The 19,638-nt window shown below is 36.0% G+C and overlaps 1 protein-coding gene across 3 annotated transcripts in view; it reads right to left on the bottom strand.

Annotated features, from left to right (window-relative positions):
* PTPN4 (protein tyrosine phosphatase non-receptor type 4) overlaps nt 1-19,638 on the bottom strand; it is an 88,944-nt gene that overhangs the window by 16,827 nt on the left and 52,479 nt on the right. For all 3 annotated transcript variants that reach the window (XR_004842747.1, XM_035900231.1, XM_009644681.2), the window contains exons 13-16: nt 16,477-16,545; nt 9,468-9,602; nt 8,057-8,215; nt 2,882-3,041 (exon numbers count right to left, since the gene is read on the bottom strand). Coding sequence is in view for 2 of the 3 variants with exons in the window: in XM_035900231.1 (XP_035756124.1) it covers nt 2,882-3,041; nt 8,057-8,215; nt 9,468-9,602; nt 16,477-16,545 (523 nt within the window). In the remaining variant the exon portion in view is untranslated. The remainder of the gene's footprint in view (nt 1-2,881; nt 3,042-8,056; nt 8,216-9,467; nt 9,603-16,476; nt 16,546-19,638) is intronic.

Consider the following 19,638-nt stretch of genomic DNA (forward strand, 5'->3'; position numbering starts at 1 on the left):
CTTATCCTGAGTTTTGAATAGAAGGGAAAAGTTACACATTTAAAAGTCTCAGACATAACTAAGTTAAAAGTGTGTTCTGTCAAAGTAAGCACAAAGTAAGTAACAGTATTAGAAAAGACTAACTGGCTTCAAGCAGTCTTAAGAAAAGCAGTTTACTAAGTGGAAACTCATTAAATTCATTTTAATTAAGACTGCAGTAAGAATGTAATATGATGAAAAAATAAGGTAGTTGAAGGTATACTTTTGTTTCTATTAACAGCAGTATGACAACAGTAGGCAAAGACAAGTTTGGCAACTAAATCTTGGTTCCATATCCCCTGTTCCATTTCCTGGTGACACATGCTCTGCACTGATCAAGCTCTGACAGCTTTAGCTGCTTGCTTTCTGGCTTCCTTCTGATCACAACAAAACTGTTAAAGGAACTACCATAAATTGGGGAATAGCAGGTATTTTTTTAAGCTGGAAGAATCAACTTAGTGCCATTGAAGTGATTTTTAGTTTGTTCCCATCAATATTTATTTCACAGATGGAACATTAGCTAGTATTTCTATACTTTCTATGGTGAGGATGCAAAGTATTATTAAAGAAATTTGCTTCAAGGAAGTTTTCAATGTTACCAATTACGGCAAAAGCATAAGATATTGAGATATCAAGAAAACAAAAAAAACTTATTAAAGCAAACATTTCTGTATGTAAGGAAGTTCAAAATCTGCATGTTCAACAGGTAAAAGAAGTCTGTTCAACTTGGCTCATAAAAAGTTAACTCAATTCCAGGTGTTTTAAGTCCTTGGTTAAAACAAAACAACATCCCTCGAACACATTCATAGTAATGAAAAGATGAAAAATTTGGGGAAGGAGAGGAAAGTAACAGTGTAAGATATGTTAATGGGAAGAAAGGGTGCTTAGGAAGCCTGATCATATGCAAATAATTTTAGCCAATGTTCACTGGCAGAGGAGACCAGACACAGGTTCTTGGGCACAATGAATAACAACCAAGTGCACACCTTTAGCGTTTGGCAACTTTTGTGTCATTACATTCCCCAGACAAGAAGAGAATAATAGATTCCTGCTTTAACAGGCTATTTTGAGCAGCAGTTTATAATGAAAAACCTGAAGAGACACTGTATATCATCATTAACCTGTTTGACTGAAGGGACCCCTGGCCACACCTTTCAGTTTTCAAATACTTCTGGACATTTTCAGATTGAATACTTCGGGATTGCAGATGGAGTAAAAAAATTCCTATACCTGTCCCTACTACCTTTCTAAATAGACTCTCCATACAGACAACAGATGAAGGAAATTCAATAGCTAAATGAACTCAAAATGGTGAAGCAGTTTCCTTGAAATACTTGAGATAGAGCAGCAGAAGAAACTTAAGTGGTTGCAGGAACCTGAAGTGTGTTCTGGTCAGAAAAGCATTTTTTTGGGGAGGGGGGAAGAAAAAAAAAAAAAGAAAAAAAAAAAAAGTCAAGCAAAAAACTCCCCAAAACAAAAAACACAAAACACATTCCAAATCCTAAATTTACAATTTCACAAAATTTCAGAGTCATGCTGCGTTCCTTCTTGTCTAATACCCAAAATAAAAAGCCATCAGCAGACCGAATTAGATCTTCAATTACAACAGTGTACTTCCTTAAGTGAGGCTGCATAAATGTGGGCCATTGGACCACAGCAAACAATCACATTGACAATGCACAGAGAAAGAAGAATCTCATTCTCACACAGCTGTGTTGGTTTTGCGGAACTAAAAGGAGTTAAAAAAAACACAACTGGAAGTTATTTTTGTCAGTTTCATAAAGATAACTGAATACAGAGCAGAAAAACTTCATGAGTAAAAAAGTGTTATCTTTCAAAACAGAACAGTACTTTAATATGACTCAGGTAAGCACTGACAGAAGACAAAGCTGTTAAAAATTCTATTTCATTATTTAATTAAAGCAAAATTTTTCACAACATTCCCAAAATGCTCATAAACTTACAGGTTTCACTTTTGCATGTTTATTAAAACCCCAGCTATGAAATCAAATATGGGGTTTATGGGAATTTTAACTTGTAACAAGGCCTGAGAGAACACCCTAGGCTTAGAGTTCAGAATGCAAATAAAAATAAGCCAAAGGCATTTCTAAAATATCAATTTGGGGAGTTGACTCATAATTTTGAATGTCTGAGGCTGGCAAAACTGTTTATATAGTATTTGCTACATCTGGATGCTAAACAGTTTTCCCATCCTGCAAAACATTTCTTGTCCCACATCAGTATAAAACCAAGAACCATTTGAAAACCGGAAGGAGAAAAAAAAAAAAAAAAATCATAAAATGGTCATTGAGATCTCACCGCAGTCAGACAATAATCAACTGAGTAGCTTACTCATATAGCATGGAAAAAGAACTTTTGCTCAGATTTTTACATTCGTTGTCACAGGTCTCTTGGTAGAGCCTCTTTCGTGGAAATTCTGATGAGAAATGCAACCACAGGTTCAAGTACTCTAGAAGCTAGTAGACACTTTTAGTTTCAGCTTTTTGATAAAAGCTAGATTAAACACCAGTGGTAGTGTCTGCAATGTCTTCTTTAAAATTGATGGGAAATGACTTCTCAAAGAAGGGTTAGTTAGAAATTTCTGCATGTGCTGAAAAGCTAATGTTCAAAATGTTTGCATATCCATCCCAATGGAGTCATTTGATGACAACTGACAAAGGACTACTCCAGCAGGTGGAAAGAACAGTGGGAGCTAGCAAAGAGACAGTATGTATCATGGAAGTGCTGCAAGGTAATGCACAAACACAACTACTCTCTGAAATGCATCAGAAGCAACCTCATGAAAAGTAGGACTATCATTCTGATAAAAAGCAGAATGGTCAAACCGGATCCAAAAACTTACTGTCGATTTTTCAGGTGATGCAGGAACATCAAATGTTTCATTAATATGGTTATCCAGTTCTTGCTGGGAGTGTGAATGATGGATTTGGTTCCAACTGTTCTTTTTAAATTGTTTGGGTGGTAACGCAGGAGGCTGCCCATCTATAGGAGTCTCTTGAGATCTAAATACCAAAATAGAAGTATGAAGTGGAACAATCATGAGCTATTGACAGTTCTTCCAGGATTCCAAATAAACTGAAAATGCTAAAAGAAACTCAAGAGTTTGAGAGCTGAATATCTGTATGTATTTTTAGAATCTCAAAAATGTACTGTGGTGGAATACATTAGAAGTGTATGTCTGGACACGTTACTGCTTTTTTCTTGACAAGCAACTGTAGACAGAACCCACACGTTCATCTTTTACACATGACTTTTTAAAATGGTTTTAGCACTCTTAACCCACTTTATATTAGAATATTATAAAATTCCCTGTATTTATAGTCTGGACTCATGCTAAAAAGAGTTATTTCTAATATAGACATGTCACTTAATAAGTTTTCCTCAGTAAGAAAATCAATTAGTTTGCATCTTAATTTAATGCCTGCAATTTAAATCTTAAAAACAGACAGAAGCAGCATAATAAAGTGCTCCCACACTAGTTTTTGGCTTTTGATCTAAAAATAGGAGGAGTGCAAGCTGAAGATAACTCAACTCCCCCCCTGCATTTATTTGAAAAGCCCATTGGAGATGATAGTGTTAAATTTCAATTTTTCAATTTAAAAGTGTATGTATACATTTCAAGAGAACTTTGTTTCCCCCCGCCTTGAATGTATTCCCCTTTGAAACATGCACAGCTTTGAAGCATTTGTAAAAATGGTATTCATTGCATGCATTTTTCAGTTGAGTTATAACACCATTACTGAAGATGAAATAGCAGAAAGTACTATTTCTGTTTTAGATCTGCAAGCAGTCTACTGAAGTCTGTGCTTATGTATAATATGGATCATAATTTCCTTTATTAGCCTTTCCAGAAAAAAAGCTTAACTGTATAATTTGTATTACATAAACATAGGATTCATCTTTCATTACATGGCTTTACATTTAAGAATTAAGAACAACATTCTGAGAGGCCCAAAAGGGCAGTTAGCACATAGCTCCCATTAGCTTAATTTGAATGGAAGTTTCTAAATACCAGCGAGGATACAAGCCTTCCTCCCCATGAACCATATTGAAAGGTATTGTTAAGTAATTTAACAACTTATGACAACAGCCCACTGATACTAGTGGCAAATCCAAAACCCACCAAGAATGAAGTTACAGGTTACAGCTAAATCTAAAGAGAACGCTACCACCAAAAATGGGTGCCTCTGTTCTTTCTTTCACCCACACCCATTGCCCCTTCTTTGAAGCACTCCAGCACTCCTCCCTTGGCTAAGGCAGCTTACCAAGCAAGCAAAAATACACTTGACTTTTCGGACAAGCCTGGGTAGCTCTCTGCTGGTTGAACAAGAGGAACTGGTTCATCACAGGGTCGACCACCAGGCGGAGAGGGAAGTACACTCCCAGAAGCCAGAAATAGGACACTGCCCCTTTCGTTATCAGCAAGCTGTAGCGGTAACTCATAGCATAACACCGCTCTAAAAAGCACGGGTAACCCTGTGAGTTGTCCTACTGCATTTAACTAGTCTAGCCACAGTGAACTGTTAGCAGGGCAAGACTCTCATTATGACACAGCATAACATTTCAAGTTGTTGCAAGTTAGAAAACCTAAGGCATTCATCAAATTCCATACTGTATAATTTGTTTCTATGCAACTAAGGAAAGGCAGATACCAGATACATGTTTTCAAATAAAAACAAAAAATCACAATTGTCTATGGTGATTTCAAATAAAGGGCAAACCTCTTTCAAAAAGCATGAAAACTGAATGGGAAATGGAACACTTTGCTTTCAAAACCCACATTTTCCATTTCAGTTTTAAAAAAAGTAGTCAGTTTTCTTAAAAAACAACATATTCATAAAATTTGTTTTACAATGCATGAAAACAGCAAATTTGAAAAGATCCTAACTATTTTTTCTGTATGTTTTTGCTTTATTTCAATTTTCGGAATTTTTTTTCTTGCAGTGTTAAGAAAAAAGTACTAATTATTCAGTATCTGATATATGAAGAATCTCATGTTCAAAACACACTAGCGAATAAAAATATTTCTTGACACTTTTAAATGCAAGTGAATAAAAAAGAGCATACCATCCTTATATTCTATTTTTCAGGATAAACAGCTTTTCCAAATTCATTTTTGTGGAGAAAGGAAAATATGATGATTGCCAACACTTAGAAAAATGAATTTTCAAGGCAGCTATAAATTATGTAGACATTGACTTACAAAGGTCACCCAGAGCTTTTTAACTGCCTATGTATTTATTCATCTAAGTCTGGCCAGCACAGATTATTCAGCCTTTTAAATGAAGGGCAACATAGTTATGTATTTGCCTGCAAACAATTACTCCTGAGAGTTTTAAACGGAATAAAAGAGGAACAGAAAACATGAGTAGAGACACAAAAGAAGTTGTTCCGATAAAAGTAAGAGATGGGATCTTATGTTTGACTAGGTGTCGGTACATATATGTCAACAAACACAAATAAATTCCTACCGAACATATAAACGTATAGAAAAGATTTGAAAAGTTACTTAAATGAGCATTTTAGAAGCAGCGATGCAAGTACTGTGATATATTAGCATAATGAATTGTGAGAACTAACAATCAAGCCTTGGGCAAAAACTTCATTGCTTTATATTTGCCCAGCCAGCTTTGAATTTCCTTATGAATGCTTAGACAATGGCAGTGAAAGCAGCCTATTTTGCAGGCAAAGCAGCTCTCTGTTACTGCATTCAGCAATTTACATAATAATAAAATAACACACAAACCCTAGCACTGACAAGCTTTGGGTATTTTTTTACAGCTATCCGGTCTGACCTTTTAATATATTAAACAAAAGTTTCATACACACCCCACAAATTTATTAAACTAAACACATATCATGTGCTTTCGGAATTTAAGGTTATAGTTACCTCAGGGAACAACAAGCAGAAATCTCTCAATTTAGTTTTGAATAGCACATGCAGATGAAGAAAAAAAATGTGGAATTAAAGTTTGCATTAGCTAAGCTATAATGTCCTTCTAAACGGCACTGAAACTTTAATTTCTTTTGCGACGTTAACTCCAAACTCAGAGATGACTAAACCTACTGCCTTGTCAGGTTAGCCTGCTCTGACTTTCTTGCATATGTAAATTTGATCAATAAATAAAAATTCCCAACAAATTTACAGATGGACTACTCGAATCTTTTCACTCAGAAGGGTCAAATTGTTTAAGAAATAGCTTTTTGGACTGTAAACCAATATAATTTAAAATTATATAGCTAATGTGAACTCCATGGCTACTACTTCCTTTTGTAAAATCTCAAATCTTGAATCAATAACATCACCTGAAACTTTCAGAAGACCTTAATGGGGTTCATGTCTTTTTGACAGTTGACATCCTCATTCTTAAAAATACTTTATGCTAGATATCTATACTAGGAGATGAAATTCCACTTTTAAGCTTCCAACAAGGGAGAAACCAAAAACAACCCCCAAAACTTAGTGATGGAAGAGCAACAGTTTTTCTGCTTGGGCATAAAAACGGCGAAATCATGAAAAAGAACAGCCTTAGTAGCATAACTGATTTACAAAACCACTTCCTCGCTTTTAAAAACTCATTTCTATGGTGACTTACACAAGAAATCAGGTATTAAATAAACAAAACCCAAGGACACTCAGGAACATCTTTCACAACTTAACTTAAAGGCATATGAAAGAGAATATTCAAGAACTGTGCTTACTTCACTGTATCACTCTACCATTCAGGAAGTGTTTCTCATAACTGACTTCAGTTGGAAAACTTGTAACAAAAGTAACGTGACCCTGTGTGGCCTTTGTACAGCAAAACGTGAGAATGAGAAGAGATTCACAACTTCTCCAGTTTTGAGACTCCCTTGCCACATGAACAGGTTAAAAAAGCCCACCAAAAAGGGGGACTTAATATTATTAGGCCAAATTATTGGTTTATAGTTCTGAAAGCTAAATAACTAGCTGATGGTCAAATTATAACTATTGCACCCTATCATAAAAAGCGCCTTGTGTTACTTTACAAAACTTTAAAAATTTTGTACTTTATTTCCCTCCCAAAGTTACACACAGTTGTTAAAACTGAAGGCACAGTCCAAGCAAGGTTTCAAAATTGTGTTCAAATACCTTCCCAGAGTAACTTTTCCTGAGACACACAATTTGTTTATAAATATGTAATTATGTATGTGCTATTTCATAGTTCTCAAATGGTTTTGAAACCATTTGCACAATTTCCTTGCTAACAGAGATTATACAAAATCACGAGGGCAAGTTTAGCATTACATGTACAGCTACATATATGAAGGTACAGTGGCAGTGTTAAAGTGTACATTGTGCACCTTTTTTCCTCAATCTGTACTCTGGCCATAAGTTACCGAGTATTTCAAATCTTTGAATAACTCAACCTTTTTTTTGTTTGTCATCCTTCTGGACTTAATACATAATAATAGTTTTTATTTGCCTGCCATAGCATAGTAAACTTAAAGCATCAAGAATATTCAGCATCACAGAAAAAAAGCCTCATAGTGCTATCTGAAAAAATAAAGATATACTCTATAACAATATGCAAAAAATACTAGGAACCTCAGAATGCTGGGGTGCTAAAAAGGTATTTTGGCTAAGTAATTTGTAAAGCTCACTCATACTTCTGTGCCTTGACAGAAAGCAAAATTTCCAAACTCACAGGAGTTAAAAACTTTTATCATAAAACAACATACTTTAGTTCTATCAAAAAATAACTCTTGCTTCCACATCCAGACACTGATGGTCACATTACAGCAAACCCACATTTTGGGTGGGGAAGTTATAATCCTGCACCAGGAACATGTCAGATATAGATCTTTACTTCGGCATCATTTAATTTTCAATAAGACCTATACTAATACTCCCTAAACAACAGCTACCTTTTTATTAGAGTTTCTGACTCTCCCCAACCCAAACATTTAACACTAAATTCTTAACGGCAAAGATTTCTGACTCATCTTCAGAAGCCCTCCACACTACCAGACAGTAACAACCAACAGAACTTACGGTGATGATTCCAGTATGATGCTATTAGCCTGGGTGGAAGATGGAGATCTGTGATTTACAAATACTTCACTTGGGGAAGTGTGAACTACATGGTCCACTAAATGTCCAACTGATGAGGGTCGTAACCGGGCTCCTTCTTGAGTGAAGGCAGAGTTGCGGCTAAGAGGGAAAGCATAGCAGTGCAATGTGAAAAGAATATTATTATTAATCTACATTTCTTACACCACTACAAAGGAATGCTAAAATAATTATTTCCTCTCAGTGCAAGCATATGTTCATATACATATTCTTATGAAATAATTCAAGGTTTCAAAAATCACTGAAACAATTATGTTGTCAGATCAGCATGCTATATTTCAGTTTTCTTTTTAGAAGTGTTCAAAAATATTTTCATAAACACTAAACAGCTAATATTTTTCTTTTTCTTTTTTTTTTTTAATTAAAAAGAAGCCTGAAAGCATTATGGTCCAATGAACAGGCTACTGGACTAAAAGTCCAGTCAATGAAAAGAAAAAACTTGTCACTGTTCATGGCAGAACTTAATCTGAATTCATTAAGATGAACATTTTATGCCCTGCATCTTCTCCTAGAAGAATCGTAAACTTTGCACTGAGAGTCTTAATCATTTCTGTGACCCAAAATTTTCCCATTTGAAAACTAGCGTAGTGACATAGGCATCTTTCTTAAAATGCTTTGAAACATGCACAGTTATGTTATGCAATAAGCATCATTATTACACATTTTTTACAATAATTTTTAAATGCTACAGATACTTACAACAGTCTTTTGAATATATGCTGCAATGCCAAAGTATCTTAAAACCTTCTGGTTTATGCAACGCAAAATTGGATAATACCAATTTGTAAACCAGTTTCAGCACACTGAGAAAACTGGTTATTTTCCAAAACATATCAGAAATTATTTTTCACTAACTATAAGCATAAAACAGAAAGCTCTATCACGTGAAAAGAGCAACCTTTGAAAGGAAATGCAGAAAAATTGAGCAGAATAAACCTGCAAGCATTTCTGATTAAATAATTTTCCCCAATGTTTTAAAAAGTGGTATTAACCAGAATCAATTATTTCTAAAATACCACACAGATTTTATTACCTGTTTTTTAATTAGCCAAAAGAATAATTTAGTTTTAACTGTGCTTGAGGAAACTCGCGCTCTCAAATTTAGGGTAATGTGCTACATCTTTACACTTTTTATAGGTTGAGCAAGAAGCACCTAAAATTCACCCCCAAATAGTCTCTCTTATCTGGAGCTAAATATTCCTGAGAACCACTCCGCACATAATTTGTGACGTTATTTGTCTCTGTAAGGCATTAATCCTTTTATTACACAAGTAGTCACTCACATTAGAGGTAGACAGTCACTTCTAGGGAGACAAGATTTGATGCTACTTACTGATTTGGGGTTCCAGGTGGAGACCGTGATGGTAGGCTCTGTGTTTCCAACCTATCATCAGACAGTGAGTTCCTACTCACTACTTCCCAGTCCATCCCACTCATTAATTTCCGTGCCAACGGTTTACTGGGGGATCTAGAAGAAGAAAGTAAAGTGACTAACCAAAAAGAACAAAATTACACAAAATTCACCACAATGAAACTGATATTCTACCATAGGAAACCAATTTATATGGAAGAAAGGAAATGTAATAATGCAAAACTATATTTACATTGTATTTTCTCAATATACTGTACTTCATTTTCTGTACGTTGTACAAGAACGCCAATGAAATACAGTCATAAAATACTGTTGTATGGGAGGGAGACAGGCAAGATGGAAGAGGAACCCACTAAACTTCACTAGGCATTTCTAATGCCTCAAAGTGAATCTGACTCAGACAGAATAGTCATTGAGAGGTCTGAAATCAAAAATAAAAAGCAAACCAAAACAAAAAACTCCAAGTAACACAACTATTCAGCCACCTCAGGAAAATTAAAGCAGTGGAAACATCAGCCCAAAAAAACTCCCAAGACTTTGAAGAACTGAAAACGGGGTGATCATCAACATGGCAACAGAGCTACTGAGTTTTGATTACTCATCAGGGATTTCCATCAAGGTGACATGCTTTCTTCCAGAACATGTTTTGTCACCTGTAAGGCAGATGCAATCATCCTATTTAAACTTCTTTGTGGGTCACAAAACTTCATTTAGTTTTGTGCCAGAAATGTCCTTCAGGTTAAAGGTCGTTATCACCAGTGGTTTTATATAAAAGGAATTGCATTTTCTACTTGTGGCCCTTTATTGATATTGAGGAAACTTTTTCTTCTCATTCTTCAGTCATCCCAGCATACCTAAAAACCCATTCTGCTGTTTGTTTCACCTATTTCTTAAGCACAAACGAGACCATACTTGCAATCTCTCAAGAAATACAGCAGTTCCCTTTTATACTGGAAATCATCAAATGAATCATCCAAGAATTGTGGTTACTTTTTTCTTAGCATCACACTGGATGGTTCAGTCACCCTGTGACTAAACATACCCAGACATTTGCTGTTTGTTCTTTTCAACTGAAAATTCTTTAGCCAACAAAAATTATTTTAAACAATCCTTAAATGCCCTGTGTATTTTGTGTTTCTGTGTTTTTATTTTACTTCTACTACTTTGATGGTGCTATATAGTTCAAATTTCTCCCCTGTCATTACCCAACCCCTCTCTTGTTCCAGTGATACCTCAATTTCACCAGTCTTCTGTGCCACGATCATTTCATCCCCATTTGCCTTTATATTCTAACACTATGCTCTTGTCTACTCTCCAGCTCTGCACAATAAGATGACAACATCTTATTGTATCAGCCTAACACCTTCACTTCATTCCCCAGCTCCATACACCCATACCAGAAAGTAACTTCTGCTTTTGCTGTCCTTGGGACACATGGTAACTCTTCTTCATCTTCATCATTACCACCTTACTGATTTACTGAACGCGCAAGTCCAGAAAGAAGGAACTTTGAGAAATTAAGGAACTTCCCTGCACACAATTTACATCCTTCTGAAAATGAGAACCTTAGTTACAAATATATTTTTGCTTCTTACGGAACTTAAAACTCCATGCAAGCCACCGCGCCTTACACAGACTGTCCTCAATATTATCAAAAAAAGTCTACAACAGTAACTAACCAACCGTCATATCAAATAATCTATCTTCACATGGAGAAATACCCAAGTCCTACTGATGTCAGCAGTATTTGTTTGATACTAAAGGAGCAGTGATCTGTGTGTGGACGGTTTATTTTTCTTTTTACTTCCCCAAGCAGTTCTGAACATGTAGTGCATGCTGCTCTGCTGCTCTAAAGACTTGCTGAGTAACAGCAGACAAATTTCAGACAGTTAAGTGAGGTGGGCTATTCTAAATACTACTGTTTCAGGTCTTATTCCACCTGGGTGGAAAAAAAAAATCTAATAGTATACTGACATTTGAAAACAGGGAAAATATCAATTATTTAATTCCTGAAGAAAAACATTTCCAGTTTCTTCGCATGCTGCACTGTTTTTAAGCAGTATTAATTTGATTCAAAAAGCAACGAACTTGATATCATGTCAACTAAACTAACTTTTCAATTTCTGTAATTTGCTTCAAATGTGAGCAACTCAAACCACTTAGATATTTTTGTTCACAAACAGCAAATTTGAGCAGTTCTGAACAGGTAAAGTAACAAGAAACCAACAGAACTGAAATGCATGTATAATGTTATCCATTCATAATTCTTTTGTTAATCAAAGCTATCATTAGCTGGACTTTGCTGACAGCATGCTTGCTAGCCAGCAGATTTGCACCAAGAGCCAGCTCTGCCAAGAGGTGGATTCTACTAACTAAAGAACGGGCTGAGGGAAAAATGCAGAGGAACATAATATATCCAGTGCTAAATTAGGTAACTACAGGACTACAGTATTTTCTGACATGTAAAGGCAGCTGTTGAACCTTATTTACCCTTCAATGAAAAAGCAACAAGTGGAACACAGAAAAGTTGGTGGGTGGTTTTGTTTTGCTTTGTTTTTTTTTTAAATGCACAACAGTGAAAGGGCACTATCCTTGCCTGTGTAAAACAAATTCAATTACAGAGCCACAATAAAGTATACAGGGGGAGGGAAGGGGGAGGGAAATTTCTCCAAAATTAAATTTTTGACTGCCTTAAAAAAAACAAACCCACTGCATTGTATCTTTAAGTCATAGTTTGCAACTACATTTTTTAAAACTTCCTCAATCTGTGCTACAAACGAACATAACTCTAAAATGAGAACAAGTATCACCTTCTTTCCCATCACAAAAAATCCCATGTTAAGAAAACTCACCTTTTACTGTGGCTAGGGTCTGATCTTTCAGAAATAATACCTTACTACCATGATAAACAGCTGCAGCGTTTATCAGCAAAGGTTCGTTTCAATTATTTTATTAACAGCTCTAACCTCAGAGTCCCACCCACTCATGTTTGTTGCCTCCATTTCCTGTCTTTGCAGAAATTTCAAAGAAAAAATTACCGCACTGCAGCACCGAACTTCTCAGTGCTGTGGCTTTTTGATACTAGTTCTCGTGCCAACACTTCTAAATCTAACAATAAGTTATTTTTTTATTAACATTTAAGATATGTTGTGAAATATCCCTGCAAGTTTCTCCTGTATCACTAATTCCTTACAATATTCAAAAAACTTTCTCATACCGGAGTACAGCTGAGGAGATGGGAGGGGGGAAGCAAGCTGTAAAAAAAATTTTAAAATGCTTTGATAAACTTTGAAATTCTAAATTCCATGTTTGTCTGCTCAATCTGGATGCTTCCACTGCACCCCAGCTCAGGGCACTGCTAGTTAACAGAGTAAACTATTTCAGATTTAATTTTTGGTGTATCTGTAGAGACATTCTTAAAAAAGTTGGAAAAAGTCCTATCTATCTGAGTAGGGGCAGAGACTGAAAACTACCTGCCCCCAAAATCAAGAACAGTCTCACGAGCTGTGATATGTCAAAGACAAAGAACAAGTAGTAAGAATGAAATTACATAACCCAACTAAAGGAAAAGCATGACAAATTATATTAGCTCAGCTACAGTACACAAAAGCTTTCAAAGACAGAGTTTGTTTTGCATCCCACAGCTGAAGTGCTAACTTCTCACAGAAGCTGGTAAAGAAAGAGGGTATTGTTTGAGAATGCAGGTGGGAATCTTTTAAATCACTTCTGCCCCAAAAAGAAATATAGCCTAGAGCCACAGCCTTGCTTTCTATTTTGACAGGAGTAGTGGGAATGCATTTCTCAGCAAAACTGGCAACTACAGCTTCAGACCAAGAGACTGAAACTGTATACAAATCTGCAGATACACCACAAATGACGTACGCATTTTAAAGCAACTGAGGAATTATTTAATTAACGTGAGTAAGTGCATAGTTGAAGCAAGACAGGATTTTTAGAAAACAGAGATTGCAACTTAATGATAGGGAGTTTGTAAATACAAATGACTGACTGAGATACCTGCTTGCTATCATACAATGTGCATAAACAACCTTCTCTCAGCTCCAGTACATGCCATCAGAACTGAACACAACTAGAATATTTTGCAAGGACTCTAAGAGAGAACAGTGGTCTTTAAGAAATCTCTCAATTCATTACTTGATCAAACTTTTTTCACTTTTATTATCTACTTTCCCTTTTATTATGCTCCTGGAAATTCTTAAAGGTTTTCTTGGGTTGTGAATATCCAGCAGCAAATGAGCCTAAAAAAATAAAATAAAATCTAAACTGCAGCAACAGTCTTCTAAACGCTTAAATTAGTGTTGCATGAAGATTAAGAAAACAGCGTCTACAAAATGTATCAAGCTTATTACAGACTACCTCCTTCACAGTAATAGATTCCATTTTTAAAAATTAATTTGAAATGTTTTTATGATTTGGCAAAAAAATAATCCATGAGTACTACTTCAGCTAATTTTAAAAGTAAAATCCTGAAGTCAAACAGCTAAGCCTACTAATTGTAGGTTATAACTGCTTGTTTAATTCAAATGAAATATCAGTGTTATTTTCTTACAATGAAATGATTGAAAAGTTTGCTTAGACAGTATTAGATCAAATAAGGCAGCCTCAATTTAGGTATTGATGAGAAAACAGTAAATCTGGACAGGTCTAGAAAAAAAACCCTGAAAACATATTTAATTTTTTTACCTGATCTTGAATAAATCTTCTGATGTGGTAATAATAAAAGCAACAGTAGTATTTTTTTTGTGTGTGTGTCCACTTAATTCTCAAGAAAGACCTGACTGTAATGCTAGCACGTTCCTGGTTTCATAGCAAAAGGCAACCAATACCTAGCAGAACTTTCAAAAGCAACAGAAACAAGCCCACTGCTTGACAGCTTAAAAAACTGTTCAACAACACAATGACTTCAGCCAAAAAAGACAAACTGACCAAGAGAAAAGCAGGTTCCTGGAACAAAAACCACATTATACCTGTAAAACCTTAAAAAGCAAAATTTGTCCTCTGTATAAATCCAAAAGGGATAAAATCTACTCAGTATTTCAACCTGAAATGTAGATGTTTAGAAGACAAGGAATTAAAGAGAATGTTCTTAGTTAAGCTTCTTGAACCACATGGTGTCCTAGAAATGTCTTATATTTCAAGTTTTTTCACCCTTGAAAATACTAAATCTTTGAAATTGAAAATGCATTAATTGCACAGTGTGATGGGGAGGACAGAGGAAGACCCAGATGATCTATTAAAAGCCTTGAGGTATATTTGTTACAATACAACATTAATTTCTGTTCACTGTCGTACACATATATGCCTCAGATATTTATCAGTTATTAACATTTCTAAACAACTCAAAAGGTGAGGATGAATGCCTTAATCTAAAAGCAACAGCGGAAAATAAAATTACTGAAGACAGAAGAGCCAAGTATTTTATTGACTAAAAAAAGCCCCAAAGACTTGAGAAAACATCACAGCATCATTTAGCCATGGCTTTCAATTTTATCCAGTGTATATTACAAAAATACAAGTGACCCCAGCACCACTTGTGCAGTTTTGACTCAAAGGGAAGACTGCCATCTACTGAATAAGAGTTTCTAACGATAAATATACTCCTCAAAACCAAGTATCAGCTCTCCTCCAGCCTACATACTTGTGGGGAATTGCCAAGTTCAGAGTGTAACAAGAAAAATAGTTTTTAACTGATTTGTAACTGTCATTTAGATAAATAAAACTCAGTTGTCACAGTATTGAGCCTTCTAAGTACTAAAAAACTTGCCCCAAGTAAAAATCTAACCAGACTCCCAAAGTAAATTAGAGTAAAAAGTAATTCTACAGCATACAGAATAAATTGGTCTTATAAAAACCTACCTGTTGAACAAACATGTCACAACACTTCTGCCCCCAAATCCTTCTAATATGGAGCTGAGTATCTACAGTGCGCCCAGATAAAAACTCAAATTATATTACATTGCACAGGGGGGAAGGGGATGGGTGGGTGGGGTGGAGGGGGGCAGGAAATCAAGGCAGAATTCACCAATACTCTGAAAAACAGTGCTTGCAGGTACTTGAAAAAAAGGCTGCTGGGCTTATTACTAAAAGTCTGTGAACATAAATTTGAACTAGAGAGTTCCTTAAGGGGTAACTACGTTAAAAGACAATCCCCATCTCAGTAAAAGTATAAGCATAAAAAAAAAAGCACAGAGCATGCTCCCTGCTCATAAGGATTCTTTCTACTAATTATCAGAGCAGACTGCCAAATGGATGCAGCAGCAGGTTTACTTTTGAACACTGCACCATAATTTCTGAATGAAATCTATGTCTTGACTATTTTCTTGTAATCACTAAACCCCTCAGGAGTCTGAAACACAATTAAGTAATAGGTTTATGATTAGCCAACTACTCTGTGACAGAATACCTTCCACAGCAGCTCACTTCCAGTCAAATTTTTCATAGTAAAATACCTCATTGGGACTACAGAGATAAAGCTGTTTTCACCAAGACAGACACTCACAGTACCTTATTCTAAAGGAAATATGTGTATAGAGCTGTAGGTTGTTATCAGGGATAAAACATATCCATTAACTGAATATTTTAATGGAAGAGTTAAAGAGACCATTCTTTGTAATAAGAACAGCACAAAGAGGGCTAGTACATATAACAACAAACTACTCAGACTGAAGGCTATTCTGAATTTTAAGTATATATAAAAGGGAAAATATTAAAGAATACCCTTATTAACTTCTCTGTCATAAGATTCTCCTCCATTTCTGACTGCCCCAAAGAGACACCCTCCCATATCAAAATTAAACTCCTTAATATGTTTAAGTCAAGCCACCAGCAACAGTCAACAACCGTTGCTCTTTATTTTAAATTTTTGCACAGAAAACAATGATCCCACAACATCTAAAAAGATACAAACAGAAGACTTACTGATCTTGTTGTACAAATGTAAACTGCTTACCTTGCAAATACCCTGTCTTTGTTTGCTCTTTCTTTACCATACTGCACAGACTGGACCTCTGTTCTCCCACTGGAAAACAAAACAAAACCAAACCACTAAATGCAACAAACTTAGGATAACAATTTCTTGCTTAAAACTGAACCGTCTCAACAAAAAAGCCCTAAAATCTATTTCCAGTTATGCTAAAGCAATTGCATTAACTTCAGTGTAGTGTAACTTTAGAAAGCATTTGGTAGAAGTGCAGGCCTTCTTTCCCATTACCATCTAATCATAACAAAGATCAATTAATTTTAGGTATAACATAAAGCTTTCTCTTCTCTACCTTTTCCTTCTTATCCAAAGCAATAAGAAAGTTCTGCTCAGATCTTTGAGTAACACTTAACACTATAATCTTTCTTGTTATAGCCACATCAAAAGTTACAGCATCTCATCTGTACTCCTCCTAAACTATTCCCTGAATTGCTCTTAACTTAGTTGCTACTTAGTTCAGCAAAATATCATGAAGTAATTAGATGATAAGCACATCAGGATTGTATTCTTCTACACAACTTGTCAAAACCAAGATTAGATCTTGGAATTTGCTGACTTTTCATATAAGACCAGATGTCTTGTGTCAAACCAGAGATCCTTTATAACATTTTGTAATTTGTTTTAGAAAAAACCCCACAATTTTTCTGAAAAAAAAAAAACAGTTAATTGGTGGCAAGAAACCAGCAAAACTGCCTCTTGCAGCCACTTCCCATTTATAACTTCATACCAAGGCACAGAGTCAGAGGATACATGTCCTAAAAGGGTACTGATACTTAAAACTCTGCTCTTTTATGTCCCTGTAAGGGACATTTACACTATGAAATCAAAGAATAACGAGCTATTTTCACATTCATATTACAGAACTGCTGGATGTGTGAAGGCTGGAGAAATGGGCCAACTGGAATCTCCCAAAGTTCAGTGAAGAGAAATGCAAAGACCCACACCTGGGGAGAAATAACCCCATGCACAGGCTGAGGGCCAACTGGCTGGAAAGCAGGTTTGCTCAACACGGGTGAGACTACATCTGGAATGCCTTGTCAAGTTCCAGGGTCCCCCAAATCAAGCAAAGGGCCACAAAGACAATTAGGAGTCTGGAACACCTGATGTATGAGGAGAGGCTGAGAGAGCTGGGAGTGTTCACCCTCAGGAGGAAAAGGCTCAGGGGGATCAAATGAGTGCATATAAATGCCTGAAGGAGGAAATTAAAAAATACAACCAGACTCTTCTCAAGGGAACCCAGAGAAAGGACAAGAGGCAACGGGCACAAACTGAAATGAGATATCCTACACAAACAGAAAGGGGAGGGGAGCGGAAATCAACAACCCACCCACCCCCCAAAACAAACAAACAAAACCCCACCTTTTTTACCATGAAGGTGATCAAACACTGGATCAGGTTGCTCAGAGATAGAGCGGAACCTCCATCCTTGGAGACGTTCAAAACCTGGCAGGACACGGTCCTAGGCAACCTGCTATAGTGGACCCTGTTTGAGCAGGGCATTGGACTAGACAGTGTCCAGAGCTGCCTTCCAACCTCTGCCAAGCTGTGATTTTAAGAAGTCTCTCTTTTCAAACCTGGGGTTGTACATTTTTAACTCTGACAAGCAGTAAGCCATCTGTATTTTCCTCTATTCCTTTCCAATAATAACACTGTATTTGCCATATCTAATTGCTACTAATAATTGATTTAAAATTTTCAGAGAACTACTAGCTCCGAGACAGTAATACCTTATTTATAATTGATGTTCCTCATCTTTTCTCTCCCTGTGTAGATTATTTTGCATTTTTGGACACTGAATTTGATCTACCATTTTATTGCCTACTCACCTCTTATTGGGACATACCACCAAAACTTTCTACAGTCAACTTCAGCTTTTACTACAAAAACCTGTACCACTTCACTGGTAACTTCCCTCTGCTGTGAAGAAGGGACCTACTTGTTTCCCAGCTGGTTAAACCAGTTGCTAATATACAATAAAACTCATCACGTTTTGGCAGTTTAACTTCTTTAATGAGTATTTGGTGAGGGATTCTATTAGAAACACTTTGAAAATCCAAGGGCAGTGTACAGAAGTCAGATTTTCTTATCAGTAGCCTTCCTGATCCATCCTGGAAGGTGTTTTTTAAAAAAAAAAAAACAAAACAAAACACCAAACCTTTCTTTTTAATTTGCTGCATTAGAATATTTTAATCCAACAGAAATAATAGATTATGTAACACATTTAATCGTTCAACAATTTCATGTTTCTGATTTCTTTCAGAACTGAATATAATTCTGTCTAGCCCTGGCAGTTTAGTATTTTATTAGTTCATTTTAATCATAGGGATGTTGACTAGAAGTCTCTCATCCAATCTCCTGCTAACACTAGGCCATGTCTGGAGATGGCTTTGTCTAGCCGAGTTTTGAAAGCCTCCAAAAAATAGAGATCCCACAATCTCTCTGGGTAACTTGCTCCAGTAATGCGCTATCCTCCTAGAAAAACAAAAAACCCAAAACTTTTCCTAATGTTGAGCTAGAATCTTCAAGGTGAAATTTGTGGCTGTTGCCCCTTGTCCTATCACCTGGCATTACCAGCACAAGTTTGGCTCCATCATTTCTGACGCTGCCCTTGAAGTAGCTTTAGGCTTGCTACTAAATTCCCCCCTAGCTTCCTCTTCACCAGATTAAACAAGCCCAGTGCCCTTAACCTCTCCTTGTGTGCCATGTTACTACTACTACGCTGCTTCTAAACAATCTCTCAAACTACTTGCAGAAATTCTAGCCTTTTGGCTGCTTCATTAACTTTAATGACCTTCTTCATTTTTATGCCGTTTCCCTTTTCATCTTACATTAACATAAGTTGAATGTCATCATCAAAGAGCTATTCTGTAATAGTAACCACAATGATTCAAATTCAAAACCTTTACAGAAATGGAAAAGCTCCCCCAAATTCACTACAACAACACTGAACCAAGTCTCAAACGCTGTTCAGGATCACAGAATGCTGTTTCTCAAATGGTGCTGTGAATGCTGGTCAAAAATACAGATGGTATAAAAATTTAGCCACTGAATTACTTTCCTCTTAATACACTTATGCAATTCACAAGTGTAACAGAAATGGTCTGTTATTGTGTTTTCTAGCATTCCATTATC

The sequence above is a fragment of the Egretta garzetta genome, unplaced genomic scaffold, assembly GCF_000687185.1.
Source record: "Egretta garzetta isolate BGI_Z169 unplaced genomic scaffold, ASM68718v1 scaffold48, whole genome shotgun sequence".
Lineage (NCBI taxonomy): Eukaryota > Metazoa > Chordata > Aves > Pelecaniformes > Ardeidae > Egretta > Egretta garzetta.